Genomic DNA, 20,033 nt, shown 5'->3' with positions numbered 1-20,033 from the left:
CATGCATGGATTGCCTAAAAAAAACAGGCAATCCATGCATGTGTCACAGCTGTCTAACAGCCGCGACACATGTGTGGCGCCCCTGCGGGTCCAGTCGCCACAGAGGTACTGCATCTCACCCAGAGGTGTGGTACCCCACTCTCAGGTAAGGAGGGGGTACTACCCAGGACCCACACACCCACATCCAATACACTCCACTTCAGTAGGGAAGGGCGAGATTGCTTCTAAGGGAGAGCACAGTCCCTGGTCCCAGCTGAAGGGTGGAACTAGGTAGAGGAGGTGGGTGGAGGAAGAGGTTCAGTGGAGCAGAGAGGGTAGGAGTATAAAAAGGAGGGTGGAAGGTTCTAGAGAGAGTCCTGCTCAGGGGAGCAAGGGCAGCAGTTCAGCCAGTCTCCTGCTCCAATGCTTGGAGTAGGAGTGCAGAGTGAGCTGGGAGCAGGAGCTCAGGAGGAGCTCTGCTCAGAAGGAGTGGAGAAAGGAGCAGGGCCCAGTGAGAGAGGCCCAGGAGAAGGAAATAGAGAAGAGAGGAGCAGTGAGAAGGGCTCCAGGAAAAACAGAGGGGATCCCAGAGGCACGGTGAGTGCAGAGGCCACCCGTGCGCCAAATTCATTCTAATGTGGAGGGATCAGGCTGCAGAGAGGGGACCGGCCCCTAAACTAGAGGAGAACAACCAGGCTCAGCTAGACAACCGGAGGCTGCTGCATTTTCAAGGTGCCGCAGCCAACAGCCACAATTAAATCACCGAAAAGGTGGCCACAGAGGGTCCAGGGGATTGCAAGTCGCCCAACAAGGCCCGAGGTCACTGGCTTGGGACACTGATTGTAAGGCGCAGGGCAGGAGGGTGAGTGCCAGCGTAGTGAGACGACCGAGAAAGGTACATAGAACGGGGTCCCATGCAAGTGCTCCTGAAATACCTGAGAGTTTGCTGGATCACTACCCCGAGGACACAGGATGACGTGGGCGGTTATAATCCGGAAAGTGTAACCTGAGGAACTTATTAACTGTGAGTAAAATCTGAAGACTGCACCCCACTGTGTCCTTGAATAATTGCTGCGCCATCACCAGCCCAGCACTACACAGCACCAGCAACATCTACCTCATACAATTTATCATTTCCTGCCCTCGAGCTTAGCTCTGCCTGTGGAGAGCTGAACCAACTCTGCTGCGTCACCATCAGCTCCAGTGGATCTGCACCGCAGCAGCAGCCCCATATAGCTGCATACCACAGGTGGCGTCACGAACATTATCTCTAAAAACTTTATTCCCCTTTTACTTTTCCCTTTAATTGACCGCCCTGGGTCACAGACTGGGTCACTGCCACCGTGACATCCCCCAGCACCGACCGGCCCAGCTACTGAGTACCACACAGCCCAGGGGGCGTGTCACATGCAGCCGCGGCGGATCAAACATAGAAGCCAAGCACACCAAAACTACTCGGCGAGTACCCAAGTGTGCTCATTTGAAGGGTTAAACGAGCACTCTCACTCATCACTACTGGGGACTACAACCTGCGGCCTTGGGGAGAGAGGTAGCCCTGCGTGTGTTCGACTATCTTCTTTTTAATTTTATGACAGTAGGGAAATACTGAGCAGTTCCAGCCCTTGAGTCTACAAGTGCGATAGCCATATGCGAGCATCATCTTTTGTTCTATTTCTAGAGCACAAATAAGGCAAAAGGTGAAATCTTCCCACTTCCCCCCCATTATTTGATTAGATGTAAGTTCTGGAGGTGGGACCAGCATATATCATACATTTTATGGCATAAACTTTATATATGGCATCAATGTTCCAAAGAAAATAGAATGAGTGCAAGACTTAGAATGATGAAAATAATCTAATAATTTTATTGATCAATTTAAAAAGATGTGATATTAAATGATAAAATAAATATCACAAACAAAATAAAAAAAAAAATATATATATATATATATATATATAAAAGAGAAAAATTAGAGAATGTAGGCTACCTGCATGCAGAGAATATTGTACAGATTCTATTAAAGTACCTAGGTGTCAGATGAACAAGTCACAAAATAGTAATGGACCTCTGAGTATCCCCAATACAGTATATAGCGCAAATGTGACCGACATCAAGGAAGACAAAACAACATGACCGCAAAGATCCCTATTATGCAGTCAGCCACCTTCACCCACTGCACGTTTTGCGTTTACAGCTTCATTTTCTTTGGTGCTAGCTACAGACTTTATACAGTGGGCAGTTCATGTGGTTAATTCTTCAAATGGTGATACCCATCTAAGTTTTATTGTAGACCTAGGAAATGTTCAATCTGACAGTGTGGACCTCAGAAAAAGTAATTATTTACGTAAATATACTGAATCACTTCTGTAAATTTAAGGGAATTGTTATGATTGGACCCTTGCTTGCTGAGTTTGGTAATTACAACTCCTGGCATAGACTAAGTGCTCATTCAGATGTTTGTTTTTCTCTTACGAGTTCCATCCGTGTTTTCCACAATTAGCATTTGTACCTATTGTGATCTATGGAGGTGTTCACATGTCCGAGTATTTTTGAACCAAGTGGTTCACACAAAATAGTGGAGTTATGTCCGATATTGAGCAGAGTTTTGGATCAAAGTCGCCAATGCAAGTCTATGAGTCTGTGAAAAAATAGAACAGCACTCGGGTGCCAACCATCTGCTGTCCGTTTTTCATGACCTGTTTGTTAAGTAAAACTGGAAAAACCTCCAGTTTTGTTTTTTCTTTTTAAAAAAAATGACACAATAACTGAAAATCCGATCAATAACTCGGATGAAACTCAGAATGTTTTTTTGCGTGTGAGAAAAATAACTGATATCTGAATGAGCCCCGAGAGGTGCAAGCTGTCAAGATATGCATCAGATTGAAGATTTACTACAGCTAACGAGTTTCAGGTTTTTAAGGGGTTGTCTGTTCCTGAAGTTTTTTTTTTTAACTTATACAGATTGCCTAAAAAGAATAAAAGTATTGTAAGCTTACATATACCCCTGCACCCCTAATGCTGCCCTGATCCTCTCACCGATCTCCATATATCCGATTCTGGCTTGATGGGCCTGTGACCTCTTCAGCCAAACACTAGCTGCAGTGTGTCACTGGGATTCTGTTATGCACACGCCTGGACTGACTGGCGTGCATGTGATTAGTGATCCCACTGTACCATGAACCAAGGATTGCCTGGAGGGGCGTAACTAAGTATCAACCCGATCCAACCAAGGTCGCACGGCGACACAATCGACTCCGTGCACCAAGGAGGAATCGGACAGAGGGACCAGGTGCTACTCCAGGTCAGACCCTGGACACGGCTGTTGACCCACACCGGGGAATACAGGAACAGGCAGGTTAGGCTGGCACACAGACAGGTGGGTATTGGCAGGCACTGCTGGAGTGCCGACAGGGAGGCACTAGCAGGTTGGAGCGCAGGCTGGATAGGGTCCAGTACCGACTGGGATTCAGGGACAGAACCGTAGACAAGCAGAGCAGAGAGGAACCACCGGAGGGGTGGGTAAAGCAGAGCAGAGAGATACCGTCGGAGCGGTGAGCAAGGCAGAGCAGGGCGAAACCGCCGGAGCGGTGAGCAAGGCAGAGAAGGAGGAACCTCCGGAGTGGTGAGCAAAGCAGAGCAGAGAGATACCGCCGGAGCGGTGAGCAAGGCAATGCAGGGCGAAACCGCTGGAGCGGTGAGCAAGGCAGAGCAGAGAGGAGCCGCCAGAGCGGTGAGCAAGGCAGAGCAGAGAGGAACCGCCGGAGCGGGGAGCAAGGCAGAGCAGAGAGGAACCGCCGGAGCGGTGAGCAAGGAAGAGCAGAGAGGACAGGGCTCTGTTCACACTGAACAGACTGGAAGGGACAAGCAGAACCAGATACACACAAGGTACTTGCAATGAAGTAGCGAGTGGACTCCAAACTCACAACAGAAGTACAGAGACAACGAGTAGAAGTTAGGTGCAGGTTCAGAGACTGCAGGAAAAGGGAAGGTACGGACACAGAGACAAACAGGCTAGGAGAGTGTTCAGACAGGAACTGACACAGCAACAAGATACAGGAGCGAGTCTGGGTATATGGCCCCCAGAGAGGCGGACAAACAGGCTAGGAGAGTGTTCAGACAGGAACTGACACTGCAACAAGATACAGTGCAAAGCAGTCATCAAAGCAAAATGTGGCTACTTTGAAGAACCTAAAATATAAGACAGATTTTCAGTTGTTTCACACTTTTTTGTTAAGTATATAATTCCACATGTGTTAATTCATAGTTTTGATGCCTTCAGTGTGAATGTACAATTTTCATAGTCATGAAAATACAGGAAAATCTTTAAATGAGAAGGTGTGTCCAAACTTTTGGTCTGTACTGTATATATATATATATATATATATATATATATATATATATATATATATATATATATATATAGATATATAATTATATATATGTGCATCTCACTAAATTAGAATGTCATCAAAAAGTTAATTTATGTCAGTTTTTCAATACAAAAAGTGAAACTCATATTACAGAGTGATTACAAACAGAGTGATCTATTTCAAGTGTTTATTCCTGTTAATGCTGATGATTATGGCTTACATCCAATTAAAACACAAAGGTCATTATCTCAGCAGATTTGAATAATTAACAAAAAACACCTGCAAAGGCTTCCTAACCATTTAACCCCTTAAGCCCCGCGGGTGGTTTGCACGTTAATGACCGGGCCAATTTTTACAATTCTGACCACTGTCACTTTATGAGGTAATTACTCTGGAACGCTTCAACGGATCCCCCTGATTCTGAGATTGTTTTTTCGTGACATATTGTACTTCATGATTGTGGAAAAATTTCTTCGATATCACTTGCGTTTATTTGTGAAAAAAATGGAAATTTGGCGAAAATTTTGAAAATTTTGCAATTTTCAAAATTTGAATTTTTAAGCCCTGAAATCAGAGCGATATGTCACACAAAAGAGTTAATAAATAACATTTCCCACATGTCTACTTTACATCAGCACAATTTTGGAACCACAATTTTTTTTTGTTAGGGAGCTATAAGGGTTAAAAGTTGACCAGCGATTTCTCATTTTTCCAACAAAATTTATAAAACTATTTTTTTAGGGACCACATCACATTTGAAGTCACTTGGAGAGGTCTTTATGACAGAAAATACCCAAAAGTGACACCATTATAAAAACTACACCCCTCAAGGTGCTCAAAACCACATTCAAGAACTTTATTAACCCTTCAGGTGCTTCACAGGAATTTTTTGAATGTGGAAGAAAAAAATGAACATTTAACTTTTTTCACAAAAATGTTACTTTAGACCCAATTTTTTTTATTTTCACAGGGGTAAAAAGAAAAAATGGACCCCAAAATTTGTTGTGCAATTTCCCCTGGGCACGCAGATACCCAATATTTGGGGAAGAAACACTGTTTGGGCGCACGGCAGGGCTCGGAAGGGAAGGAGCGCCATTTGACTTTTTGATTGTAAAATTTGCTTGAATAATTAGCGGACGCCATGTTGTGTTTGGAGAGCCCCTGTGTGCCCAAACTTTGGAGCTCCCCCACAAGTGACCCCATTTTGGAAACTAGACCCCCCAAGGCACCTTTCTAGATGCATAGTGAGCACTTGGAACCCCCAGGTGCTTCACAAATTGATTCGTAAAAATGAAAAAGTGAAAAAAAAACACTTTTTCATTTTTACGCATCAATTTGTGAAGCACCTAGGGGTTCCAAGTGCTCACTATGCATCTAGATAGGTGCCTTGGGGAGTCTAGTTTCCAAAATGGGGTCACTTGTGGGGGAGCTCCAATGTTTGGGCACACAGGGACTCTCTAAATGCAACATGGTATCCGCTAACAAATTGAATGGAAAATCGGCTCAAATTGTTAGCGGACACCACATTGCGTTTGGAGAGCCCCTCTGTGCCCAAACTTTGGAGCTCCCCCACAAGTGACCCCATTTTGGAAACTAGACCCCCCAAGGCACCTTTCTAGATGCATAGTGAGCACTTGGAACCCCCAGGTGCTTCACAAATTGATTCGTAATAATGAAAAAGTGAAAAAAAAAACACTTTTTCATTTTTATGAATCAATTTGTGAAGCACCTGGGGTTCCAAGTGCTCACTATGCATCTAGATAGGTGCCTTGGGGGGTCTAGTTTACAAAATGGGGTCACTTGTGGGGGAGCTCCAATGTTTGGGCACACAGGGACTCTCCAAATGCAACATGATATCCGCTAACAATTTGAGCCGACAATTTGTTAGCGGATATCATGTTGCATTTGGAGAGTCCCTGTGTGCCGAAACATTGGAGCTCCCCCACAAGTGACCCCATTTTGGAAACTAGACCCCCCAAGGCACCTATCTAGATTCATAGTGAGCACTTGGAACCCCAGGTGCTTCACAAATTGATTCATAAAAATGAAAAAGTGTTTTTTTTTTCACTTTTTCATTATTACGAATCAATTTGTGAAGCACCTGGGGGTTCCAAGTGCTCACTATGCATCTAGAAAGGTGCCTTGGGGGGTCTAGTTTCCAAAATGGGGTCACTTGTGGGGGAGCTCCAAAGTTTGGGCACAGAGGGGCTCTCCAAACGCAATGTGGTGTCCGCTAACAATTTGAGCCGATTTTCCATTCAATTTGTTAGCGGATACCATGTTGCATTTAGAGAGTCCCTGTGTGCCCAAACATTGGAGCTCCCCCACAAGTGACCCCATTTTGGAAACTATACCCCTCAAGGATTTTTTTAAGGTGTATAGTGAACATTTTGAACCCAGAGGTATGGCACAGAATTTGTTTACATTAGGTCATCATATTGAATAAGTTGTCATTATTCTTGAGCGCAAGTGCTCGCTACTTGAGTTTGCATCGGGTACTCAGGTATACACCATGTACAGCGTGTGCTTGAGTGACATGCTCGAGTCCCTGCTCCGCATGTTTCACGGTTATTAGACACCCAAAAAAAAACATGCGGGGATCGCTCGTGCATGGCAGGCAATCCCCGTAAAGTTTTTTGGCCGCGAAGCATATGGGGCAGAGACTCGAGCATGTCACTCAAATACCCACGATACTCAATGCATACCAGAGCACCCGATGCAAACTCAAGTAGCGAGCACTTGCTCTCAACACTAGTCGCCATATCGTCATCTTTTTTTCTTACTTTTGAAAAAAATCCCAACCCCAGCCCTAACCCTAGCACAACCCTAGCCCCAGCACAACCCTAGCCCCAGCACAACCCTAGCCCCAGCACAACCCTAGCCCCAAACCCAGCCCTAACGCTAGAGTTTATTTTTGACGCCGTTCCTTGTGCGGTATAAGTGATTAGATGACTTTATTCTTCGGGTCGGTGTGATTACACCAATGCCAGAATCATATGGGGTTTTTATGACTGACAGCTGTCACACACTTAAAGACGCATTTTTTGTAAAATCTAGTTTTTGCATCGCCATATTTTGAGAGCTATAATTTTTCCAGATTTTGGCAGACAGTCATGTGACGGCTAGTTTTTTGCGGGATGACTTGACGTTGTTATTGGTGCCATTTTCAGGCACGTGACATTTTTTGATCGCTTTCTATTCCGATTTTTGGGATTCAGAATAAACAAAAACCAACAATTCAGGAATTGTTTTTTTTTTTTTTTTTATTCTGTTCTGCGTGTGGTAAAATTGATGAGGTAGCTCTATTCTTCGGGTCAGTACGTTTACAGCGGTACCACATTTGTATCATTTTTCTATGTTTTGGCGCTTATACACAATAAAAGCTATTTTATAGAAAAAAATATTTTTTAGCATCACTTTATTCTGAGAGCTATAACTCTTTTATTTTTCGGCTGATGGAGCTGTATTGCGGCTTGTTTTTTGCGGGACGAGATGACGTTTTCAGCGGTATCATTTTTACTTATATGCGTCTTTTTGATCACGTGTTATTCCACTTTTTGTTTGGCGGTATGGTGATAAAGCATTGTTTTTTGCTTCGGTTTTTTTTTTTTTTTTTTACCGTGTTCACTGAAGGGGTTAACTAGTGGGACAGTTTTATAGGTCAGGTTGTTCCGGATGCGGCGATACCAAATATGTGTACTTTTATTGTTTTTTTTTTTGTTTTTTTTATAATAATATTTATTGATGGGTACATTATATTTTTATTTTTGGTGTATTATTTTTTTTATTTTTTTATAATATATTTGCACATTTTTTTTTTTTTTTCCACTTTCACACAGTTTATACACTTTATTACTTTGTCCCACTCTGGGACTTTCACTTTTTTTTTTCTGATCGCCTGCATGGCACAGGAATGGAGCACCATCCCTATGCCATGAAGGCTGTCAGAAGTGCACAGTGTGAAGATTGCTTGGAGATGCACTGCGCATGTCCAAGCAATCTTCCTGCTCTCTGGTGACCCGGATGTTGTCATGACGACATCGGGTCGTCATGGCAACACCCGGGAAGCCTTTGCAGACTGCGCTGGAAGCCGGAAGAGGAGGTGAGTATCGCCGATCACCTCCCCTTGCCCCCGCAATGCCGCGATCGATTTCGATCGACTTCGATCGCAGCATAGCGGGGGTTAATGTGCTGGGAGCGGTGCAGGACCGCTCCCTGCACATAGTACCGGGTGTCAGCTGTGACAATCAGCTGACACCCGGCGGCGATCGCGCCCGCACAGCCTGTGTGCGCGCGCGATCGCGATGACGTACTAATACGGGTCTGGGTCTTAAGTCCCAGGGCACAGACGCGTATTAGTATGTCAGATGTTATTAAGGGGGTTAAAAAGGTCCCTTAGTCTGTTTCAGTAGGCACCACAATCATGGGGAAGAAGGCTGACTTGACAGATGTCCAGAAGGCAGTCATTGACACGCTCCACAAGGTCCCAGAGTTCCAATTTTCATTTTGAAATCAAGGTCCCAGAGTCTGGAGGAAGAGTGGAGAGGCACACAATCCAAGCTGCTTGAGGTCTAGTGTGAAGTTTCCACAATCAGTGATGGTTTGGGGAGCCATGTCATCTGCTGGTGTATGTCCACTGTGTTTTATCAAGACCAAAGTCAGGGTAGCCATCTACCAGGACATTTTAGAGTACTTCATGCTTCCCTCTGCCAACAAGCTTTTTGGAGATGGAAATTTCATTCTCCAGCAGGACTTGGCACCTGTCCACACTGCCAAAAGTACCAATACCTGGTTTAAAAACAACAGTATCACTGTGCTTGATTGGCCAGCAAACTCGCCTGACCTTAACCCAATAGAGAATCAAAATTTGTTGTAAATGTACTCCCGTTCACCCTTGGAGTGATTTTATATATGCCTGCAATTTTTGCAAAATTTTGAAAAAAATGCACCTCTTTGCTCTAAAAGTCTTAATAAAATCGTTAAACACAGAAAAAAGGAACATTTTTTACTTTGTGCAAAATTTATTAACTAGGTGTGCCAGCGAATAACATAAGGTAGAAAAAGAAATGTGACTTGAAAAAACCCACAAATGATCATTTGGCCCTTTACTGTCCAAAACGCGCTGGCTCCAGTGTCAGATTGGGGTGCCAAGGGCCACCAGTAATTTTGACTCTGGGGTCCCACTGTTCAGCTACTGGCAAATATTATATTACTCTCAATCACAAATTTATATAATAATAACTATATAATGATGAGATGCTGCCTTTGTATGTACATAGTGAATTAATTATAATATGCTCTCCTTACACTCCTGCCACTGGAGGAAACATGAGATTTGTACGCGTAGGGATTGACTGACCATCTAACATGTTTGGAGACCTACCAACTATCCCAGAAGATATTATGTCAAGGGGCCTAAGAATCAGGTGGTTTTGAATTCAACTATCCAATCCTTTTGTTTTTTTGGGAAGATAAGCTACTGTCAGATCACTCTGGCATTGGCTTCCTCTGCTTCTCCCCATAAAGAACATATGAACAAGAATGGCTGAGCTGAGTGTTTCTGTATATGGAGGATTCAGGAGAAATAGCAGTTAGCCAAACCACTATTTGACTGACCGTTATCTAATAGACAGTGGGTACGGAAAGTATTCAGACCCCTTTAAATTTTTCACTCTTTGTTTTATTGCAGCCATTTGGTAAATTTTAAAAAGTTCATTTTTTTCTCATTAAAGTACACTCTGCACCCCATCTTGACTGAAAAAAAACAGAAATGAAGACATTTTTGCAAATTTATTAAAAAAGAAAAACTGAAATATCACATGGACATAAGTATTCAGACCCTTTGCTCAGACACTCATATTTAAGTCGCATGCTGTCTATTTCCTTGTGATCCTCCTTGAGGTGGTTCTACTCCTTCATTGGAGTCCAGCTGTGTTTAATTAAACTGATAGGACTTGATTTGGAAAGGCACACATATGTCTATATAAGATCTCACAGCTCACAGTGCATGTCAGACCAAATGAGAATCATGAACTCAAAGGAACTGCCCAAGGAGCTCAGAGACAGAATTGTGGCAAGGCACAGATCTGGCCAAAGTTACAAAAGAATTTCTGCATTACTCTAGGTTCCTAAGAGCACAGTGGCCTCCATAATCCTTAAATGGAAGAAGTTTGGGACCACCAGAAGTCTTCTTAGACCTGGCAGCCCATCCAAACTGAGCAATCGTGGGAGAAGAGCCTTGGAGAGAGAGGTATAAAAGAACCCCAAGATCACTGTGACTGAGCTCCAAAGATGCAGATGGGAGAAAGTTCCACAAACTCAGCTATCACTGCAGCCCTCCACTAGTCGGGCCTTTATGGCAGAGTGGCCCGACGGAAGCCTCTCCTCAGTGCAAGACATATGAAAGCCCGCATAGAGTTTGCTCAAAAACACATGAAGGACTCCCAGACTATGAGAAATAAGATTCTCTGGTCTGATGAGACGAAGATAGAACTTTTTGGTGATAATTCTAAGCGGTATGTGTGGAGAAAACCAGGGACTGCTCATCACCTGCCAAATACAATCCCAACAGTGAAACATGGTGGTGGCAGCATCATGCTATGGGGGTGTTTTTCAGCTCCAGGGACGGGACGACTGGTTGCAATTGAAGGAAACATGAATGCGGCCAAGTACAGAGATATCCTGGATGAAAACCTCTTCCAGAGTGCTCTGGACCTCAGACTTGACTGAAGGTTCACCTTCCAACAAGACAATAACCCTAAGCACACAGCTAAAATAACAAAGGAGTAGCTTCAGAACAACTCTGTGACTGTTCTTGACTGGCCCAGCCAGAGCCCTGACCTAAACCCAATTGAGCATCTCTGGAGAGAACTGAAAATGACTGTCCACCAACATTCACCATCCAACCTGACGGAACTGGAGAGGATCTGCAAGGAAGAATGGCAGAGGGTCCCCAAATCCAGGTGTGAAAAACTTGTTGCATCATTCCCAAGAAGACTCATGTCTGTACTAGCTCAAAAGGGTGCTTCTACTCAATACTGAGCAACGGGTCTGAATACTTATGACCATGTGATATTTCAGTTTTTCTTTTTTAATAAATTTGCAAAAATTTCTACATTTCTGTTTTTTTTCAGTCAAGATGGGGTGCAGAGTGTACTTTAATGAGAAAAAAATGAACTTTTTAGAATTTACCAAATGGCTGCAATGAAACAAAGAGTGAAAAATTTAAAGGGGTCTGAATACTTTCCGTACCCACTATACATTGCCAGCTTTAGGCAGGTTCGCATGAGTGTATTTCACAGCCTGTATACAGACCGCAAAGCATGAACTGACTGGAGGTCTCCCAACCTGGACTCAAAGCCTCATAGACACGTATGAGATTGAAAGTTCAAGATCCGCTTTCAGTTCGGGCATTGCGGTCTGTATACGAACTACGAAATATACTCGTATGAATCCAGCCTAAGGCCACATCCTCACTATCAGTATTTGGTCAGTATTCGGTCAGTATTTTTTCTCAGGAGTGGGAGGCAAAACCAGGTGAGGAACAATCAGAGAAAAGGTATAATAGAAACAAGTCACCAATTCTGCATTTATCACCCACTCCTGGTTTTGGCTCCCACTCCTGAGAAAAAATACTGACCGAATAGTGACCAAATACCGATAGTGGGGCCGTGGCCTTAGATGTATCTCAGAAAATAGGGCCCAGATTTAACTGATGCTTTATAGTTACAGCACTATTTCATATCTAGAATTATCCAGAACATTGATGTAAGGAGAGACTATGAGAATAACCATTATATAGTCCCTCCAAGAGTAATAATTATGTAGTACTCCCCATTCTTGGAACCGTCAACTTACCACATAACAAAAATCAGGTCCTGTTTTTTTGATTCTCCAGTAATATAGTGAATATCCAGCAAGGCATAACAACATTTGTTTTCAGGGAATAATGCTTTTAAACGTGGGAAAAAATTAGCAGAGTCATCCGACAAAATTTCTTTCCCCTCTTGCACAATGATGTATTTCTCATCACTACTGAAGCCAAAGAAAACAGCTTTCTTCCCAGACTTTTTGAGCTTCATTTCTTGGAATAAAAAGACGACTGAGTCATCAACTTGGACCCCTGATGCCTGTATAAAAAGCAAAATACACAATTACTAATGGTCCATAACACTGTACAAAGAACCTGTTCACCCATATAGCTCCATTGACCAGAAGAAGTAAATTCGCAAGCTAATTACTTGTGTGTTTCAGCACTGGTGGAAGTAAATAGAGCTTAGAGGAAATGTACATGTAAGTGAACACATACATAAAATGATTATTAAAAAAAAAAAAAAATAACCTAAAGCTTAAAGACACCCCATACACATTAGGCTAATGTCAGCTAAATGTGCCGATGTCAACAGGTTTGGAAAATGGTCTAATGTGCATGGGGATGCCGGCCAACTGATTGTTGGGGAAGATGTTGATTGGGCATATCCAATTTCGGAATGCCAATCACAATGGTCAAGCATAGAGAGAACACAGGAGCGCTCGGCCTTACGAGCTCTCCTGTGTATGGGAGGGATGACCGAAGTGACTGAATCGTTCAGAAGACAGCCATCTGATGTATATGGGGGCCTGACAAGTTAATAAGCATACAATGCCTGCAGGTACTAAAGTGGGCATGCAGCATTATAATAAAATTTTAATTGTCAAAGGGGTTGTCCAACATGTAAAAGTAAAAAACACTAGCATGCTTTAAAGCAGGGTTCCATAACACTTTTAGAGCAGTGCCGGCGCCTTTGCACGTGTCACCTTCCTCCTCCCAGCAGGGACGCCGGCGTGTTCACTTACCTGCCCACGCTCTTGCAGTGTCTATTTCCTGCTAGGACCTGACTAAGGCATGCAGGTCTCCTGGGAGAATGCTTAGGGTGCGTGCGCTGCCTGTTTCCTAAAGGGGTCGCATGCGCGTTAGCGCCCCGAGGGTTCGGCCGCTACAGGGGTATTGCTCCTCAACCAGAGGTGTGATATTCCACTCCCGGGTAAGGATAGAGTGTGGACCGGGACTCACTTAGCTGCATGCATCACACACACACCCCATTTCCGGGGGACAGCTCGACGGTGCTCCCATTAGTACAGTAATGCAGGCACGACAGATCATGTCCCTGGCTGGAGTGGGGAGGGGGGAGGAAAACCCAGTGATGTAGGAGCAGGAGGGGACGGTTTCTGGGCATAGGTAGGAGCCCATTGGTTGTAAGTCACCTCGGCTTATACACAGAGAGGGAGGTATATGAGGTGGGCACGATCTTAGTTCTGAGAGGTTCAGGGAGAGAAGGAGTTCAGCCAGAGAGGGCTGACAGGGAGCTGTGGCTCAGTCTGGGCCCAGCTCCACGAAGCAGGCCTAGGGTGAAGGCCGGAGCCAGAACAAAGGAACAGAAACAGAAAGGAACAGAAACAGAAAGGAACAGCAAAGAAAGAGAAATACCCAAAGTGTAGAGGGCCCCAGAGACACGAAGGCAGAAGGAACCCTAAGGACCCAGAAGATTACGGGTGACAGGTTGGCAGAACAGGGTACCGGATCCCAAGTTGGTGGAGGTGACTAATCCTTAACCAAGAACCGGTGGTCGTGATCATTGACTGGTGCGACCCCCTCACTACACCTACTAGGAAGGCACACCACATAGGGTCAGGGGAGTGGGCACCCAGCCCTCCCAGGAGAAGATCTGAGGCAGCTGGACAAGAGTAGTGTCACTGGTGGGGCACGGCTGACGAAAGGATAGAAGGGTGTCCTGTGCCACACTCTGGAATTACCTGGGGGTTTGTCGAGCCCCCTGCCTGGTGGGTGCAGCACGGCTCAAGGGCTCAAGCGGTCCTACCTGTGCACAAGTGACCTGGATGAGAAATGTGAGTAAAGAGCCTGAACTGCAACACCTCGTCTCTGTACTTTCTCACCGCATACAGCACTACTAGTACTGGGACGCCCGTGCACCATCACTCCCATCATCCACACTTACTGCCCTGGGGCTATACTCCTCCCGTGGGGAGTTATCCCATTCTCTGCTGCGCACAAAACACCGGCCTCAGCGGTCTGCCTCGCAGCGGCGGTACACCTTGACCGCGATCCACGGGTGGCGTAGTCGGACAATTAACCTAAAACTTATACAAGACCGCCACTGGTTTGACCACCCTGAGCCACGGGACCGGGTCGCCGCCACGGAGACTACAATCCCCAGAGACCCGGCTCCGGGTAACTCACACACGTGTACACGCGGCCCAGGGGGCGCGTCACACGCATCTGAAATTGTCCCCAGCCAGCTGGGAGACATTAGGTACCTAAGAGACCCTCCCCAAATGGGAGGTGCCTTAGCAACATCAAGAGTCAGAGTATAATCCTGTAACCAAGTTGTAAGGCCCCTGTTCTTGTGTTCCCTGAATTTGACCCTGTCCTTCCAGTCTGTACGAGATCCTGTCTATCATGCTGAATCCCGTACCTGAGCCAGTCCTGTCTCTACCTAGTCCTAAGCCTGACCCGCCTTGCCGCACTTATATTGCTAACCTCATCTATCCAGACTGAACCTGCACCGGTGATCCTGTACCCAAGTCCATCCCGTGTTCTTGTACCTATCCTGCTCGTGCCTGATCCAGCATCTGTCATTCAGCCGCATCTCTCCTGTTATCCAGTTCCTGGATGATCCTGTTTCCCTGCCCTCTTGGGGGTCACCTCCCGAGGCTCCGGGGTCTGTCCTAGAGCAGCACCTGGCGTGTCCTCCTATGTTCAAGTCTAACCACACCATCAGAGGCTCTAGTGAAGAACCAGGTGGTTGCTTAGCTAAGGACCGCCAGGCTCTACCTGGATCGTGGCACAGTGGTTCCAAAACCATGTATGTAACAAACTCCAGTCCTTAAGAGCTACTAACAGATCAGGTTTTCAGGATTTCCTTAGAATTGCATCGGTGATGGAATTATTGCCTGTGCAAAATATTAAGGTAATCCTGAAAACTTGATCTGTTGGTGGCTCTTGAGGGCTGGAATTGGGAAACACTGTTTTATAGCAAAAAACTAGGGCATACTCACACACTCTCACCCTGGTGGATCCAACGCAGACAGCTCCGCTGTGACCAGATACGATGATGTCCTATTCTTCAATCATCTAATCACTGATGCTTGTGAGTGACAGGAATGGTCAGGTGTCTGGCAGTGCACATCATCGGATGGATATCTGATGATGTACCATTCCAGTCACCTAAGTACAACAGCCATGCAACCAAAGAACAATACTTCATCACTAACCACCGGAGCACCCTGCACTGGTTCCACAGTGGTAAGAAGTGACTATGCATTAGTTTATTGCTTTAAGGGCGCAGTCAGACAGCTGTATAGTGTGGCACCCCAGGGGTCCGTTTGCCACAGTGGCATTGCCTCCCTTGCAAGAGGTGATGCCATGCCTGGAAGCAAGCAGGGGTCCCCTAATCAGGTATACTAGCATGCAACACTTTACTGGCTCCAGGCCAGCAAGGGGAGCTCCTCCCCTTAGCAACTGGAATCTGGAGGCGGGGTTATTTAGAGTTAGTGAGGAGTTGAAGACAGGACAGTGAAGAGGAAAGACCTGGGGAGTGGAGCTGCACGGCAGCTCACCCCAGAGAGCGTATAAGAACCGGACACCAGAGTCCGAGGTTGTGGGGCACTGATGGCGCAGCAGCAGAAACCGGAGGGCAGAAGACTGCAGGTCTCCTGGCCCCATCAGACACCCGGAGGCTCAGCAGCACATAGGGTCCAGCACTGCCACGTGGGAGCGACACTCCAGGACGGCCCAAGCTGCCTTCTATATGGGTGAGCACAAAGACGTTTTACTCAGGGACGAGGGCCGCAGCATAGCTACAAGTAGTGTTGAGCCACCCCCGTAGTGTTCGAGTTCGGTTCGGTTCGTCGAACACCCGTGTGTTCGCCGAACTGTTCGTCGAACTGTTCGTCGAACACCTTCGAACACCGTTAAAACCAATGGCAGGCAAACAAAAACACATAGAAAACACCTTCAAAGGTGTCCAAAAGCTGACAAACTGCTCAGAAGACACAACTAACACATGGAAAAGTGACAAGTACATATAGTCATGCGAAAAGAAAAGAGGTGGAGGAGTAAAAGGAGGGGGAGACACAGATATAGGCATGTCATGCCCTTCTAAAATCCAAAAAGTTAGAAGCCGACACGTTCAGTCCGCTCCTGCCCGTGCCACCTCCGTGTCGCCGGGTTTGTGCCAGAGCCGCGGTGAACCCTGACGGCCAGCCCCCCTCTCCCAATACTGGTGCCTGTCCGCTGGTGGGTCGAGCGAGCCCCCCTGTGGTGGAGGCAGCTCTAAGCTTTTAATTTAAATTGTCTCTCTAATTTGAATGAATACACTTTAAATCCATTTACAAGGATCTATTGGAGGGCAAGTCTCACGCCAGCAGCCGCGTAATTCCAGCTCCAGTAGCGTCCACTAAAGCTGCTGCAGTTAAAAAGCTTTTATAAGGATCGAGCTCGGCTGTCCACTGCAATGCATCCTACTGCCAGTCCCAGCCTCTATGCCTTGGGGTGCCTCCTGATGCTCTTCACTGAGTATCCCGTGGTCCCGAAGCATTTCCTTTGAAAAAATTAAGTGTCCAAACTACAGGTGGTGTAGCTTGCTTAACAGCCGGGATAATCCGCTGACTAGCAGACACTGCTACTAGGCACAAAGTATTTCCTGGGCTAGATGCAGTTAAAAATTTGTAATTAGATACTCTCGGTGGATGCTGAGAAAGCATTCCATAGAGTCTCCTGGCACGCCATATATGATTCTCTTAAAAAGCTTGGGGTAGGGGTCTAGGAGACCCTTTTATAGCCAAAATCACGGCCCTGTATCACAATACGTCACCTAGGCTGAAGATAAATGGAACTGTAGCACCCTGAGGGCTCGGTTGCTACAGAGGTATTGCACCTCACCCAGAGGTGTGATATCTCACTCTCAGGTAAGGATGGAGTGTGGATCAGGACCCGACACCTGCATGCATTACACCACATTGCCGTGGGGCAGGGCGACCAATATGCCTCTGAGATGGGCACGACAGTCCCTGTCCCTGGCTGGAGTGGGGGGAGGGAACACTGAGGAAGGGGAACCCTGTAGTGCAGGAGCAGGGAGGAAGCAGTTCCTGGGTGCATTGAGAAGGGAGTATAAAAGGTGGGCACCATCTTAGTTCAGTGCAGAGAAGTCTGAGCAGAAGTGGCAGGGAGCAGGGGCTCTGCATGAGCTCTGCTCCGGAGGCGGGCCTAGTAACAGAGGCCCAGGCCTGGAAGAGGGAGAAGGAAGGAAGAGGAGCGGAGAAGGCTCCAGGAACGAGGAATGGAGGGATCCCAGGGGTGCGGACGGGTGAGTCGCCACCGCACGCCCGAATCCACCTGCGTGGAGGGGTCAGGCCAAAGGGGGAGACCGGTCCCCGAAACTAGTGAAGGCAGGAAACGACCCTCAGCTAGAAACCGGAGGCTGTGACATTTTATGTGGCGTAGCCCCTCGCTACACCCGCTAGGAAGGCACCACATAGGGTCAGGGAAACTGGCGCCAAGTTTACCAAGAGGAGGCCCGAGGCAGCCGGACAGAAGGGTTGGTAAGAAAGGCCAGACAAAGGACACACAAAGGGGGTCCTGTGAAGCGCTCCAAAGTTATCTGGGAGTTGTCTGAGCCCCTCACCTGGTGAGCACAGTACGACGTGGGCAGCCGTTACCTGCAGACGTGGTCTGGATAATAAGAACTGTGAGTAAAGGCCCTGGACTGCATCACTGACACCGTGTCGTTACTGCTGCTGCCCTGCACCATCACCCCCATCCTCCGCATACACTGCCCTGAGGCTATACTCCTCCCGTGGGGAGTTATGCTACGCTCTGCTGCACCCACAACACCAGCCTCAGCGGTGTGCCCTGCAGCGGCGGTTCACTCTGACCGCAATCCACGGGTGGCGTAGTCGGACATTTAAACATCAAAACCACATAAATAGTTCCGCCACTGGTTTGACCACCCTGAGCCACGGAACCGGGTCGCCGCCACGAAGACTACAACCACCAGCATCCACCAAAAAGGGTCCGGCTCCGGGTGTCCCAAGGCCCAGGGGGCGCATCAGAACATTTTCATCACCTTTCACAATCACCAATGGGACAAGGCAGGGATGTCCTCTGTCCCCTCTCTTATACATCCTAGTGACGGAGCACCTGCTCTCATCAATTCGCCATAACCCCAATATTAGGTGGATTGAGGTGGGAGGCACCGAGTACAAGTGCTCTCTATTTGCTGATGATGTCCTAGTATATATCACTCAATCACATATATCCATCCATGCTGTTATGGCTGAAATAGATCACTTTGTTACATGGTCAAATTTTAAAATCAATGCAGCGAAGTCTGAGGCCCTCGATGTCTCCCTCCCCAAATCCATATAGGATTCCATCCAGTTCAACTTTCCCTTTGCCTGGCCCTCACAGGGTATCAAATACTTAGGAATTCCTATTCATAGAGACCTCTCCCATCTATGTTATCTTAATTTTGGGCCCTTTATTGAACAACTCCATACAGACCACGGTTGGCAAGTTAGAACTGTAAGATTCACTACGTGAACCACTGGTGTTTTGTGGAAAAGCACATGTACACTGTGTTCCAAATTATTATGCAAAAAGTGTTTAGGAGTGATAAGGGAAGAATTTGTTTGTTTGTCAGTTAAACTCATTGATGGTGATGTGTGTCGGGGCTCTTTATATCACTGTAAGCAATTGCAGACACCTGTGCTAATTAGTTTGGCAGGTGTGTCCAATGAAAGGCAAGACTACTTAAGAAGGCTGTCTCACATTATTAAGCAGCCTACATTTTCTGCCAAAATGGGAAAGAAAAAGGATGTGTCGGCTGCTGAGAAGCAACAAATTGTGGAGTGTTAAGGTCAAGGCATGACTACAATCAACATTGTGCGATGATCAGGATGAAGTGTCTTGGCAATCAAGAAGTATGTAGCTGATTCACAGTACACACGTGTGCGTGCTGATAAGGGCAAATTGAGGAGTCTTTCCTACAGGCAATTACGTCAGGTTAAAAGAGCAGCGGCAAAAAGCCTTGTCATAGCAGCAGACAAGTTTTTGAAGCTGCTGGTGCCTCCAACGTCCCCCGAACAACAAGATGCAGGGTCCTTCAGAGGTTTGCAGCTGTGCATACGCCATCCTGTCGACCTCCTCTATCCACTTCACACAAGCAGAAACGGCCCCAGTGGGCCAAATATTACATGAAGACTGATTTCAAAACTGTTTTGTTCACGGATGAGTGCCATGCAGCGCTCGATGGTCCTGATGGATGGAGTGGAGGATGGCTGGTTGATGGACACCCCACGCAAACACGGCTACAGCGCCAACAAGGAGGAGGTGGAGTAATATTTTGGGCTGGAATCATGGGGAGAGAGATTGTCGGCCCCTTTAGGATCCATGAAGGCGCTAAAGATGAACTCCATAATGTATGTGGATTTTCTCAAACAGCACTTCCTGCCATGGTTCAAGAAGAAGAACCGTGTATTTCACAGCAAGATCATTTTTTGCATGATAATGCACCATCTCATGCTGCACATAAAACATCTGCATCTCTGGCTGATATGGGCATAAAAGGGGACAAACTTATGGTGTGACCCCCATGCTCCCCTGACCTCTACCCCATTCAGAACCTC

At 46.4% G+C, this 20,033-nt stretch overlaps 1 protein-coding gene across 1 annotated transcript in view; it reads right to left on the bottom strand.

Annotated features, from left to right (window-relative positions):
* DSTN (destrin, actin depolymerizing factor) overlaps positions 1-20,033 on the bottom strand; it is a 96,652-nt gene that overhangs the window by 6,510 nt on the left and 70,109 nt on the right. Inside the window, exon 2 of the mRNA XM_073672502.1 lies at positions 12,207-12,478. Within this exon, the coding sequence (XP_073528603.1) occupies positions 12,207-12,478 (272 nt within the window). The remainder of the gene's footprint in view (positions 1-12,206; positions 12,479-20,033) is intronic.

The sequence above is a fragment of the Phyllobates terribilis genome, unplaced genomic scaffold (genome assembly GCF_046119375.1).
Source record: "Phyllobates terribilis strain yellow unplaced genomic scaffold, ASM4611937v1 Scaffold_3__8_contigs__length_932513732, whole genome shotgun sequence".
In the NCBI taxonomy this organism is placed as follows: Eukaryota; Metazoa; Chordata; class Amphibia; order Anura; family Dendrobatidae; genus Phyllobates; species Phyllobates terribilis.
Note: the sequence above shows the minus strand (reverse complement) of the source record. Positions and strands in the feature narration are given on the sequence as shown.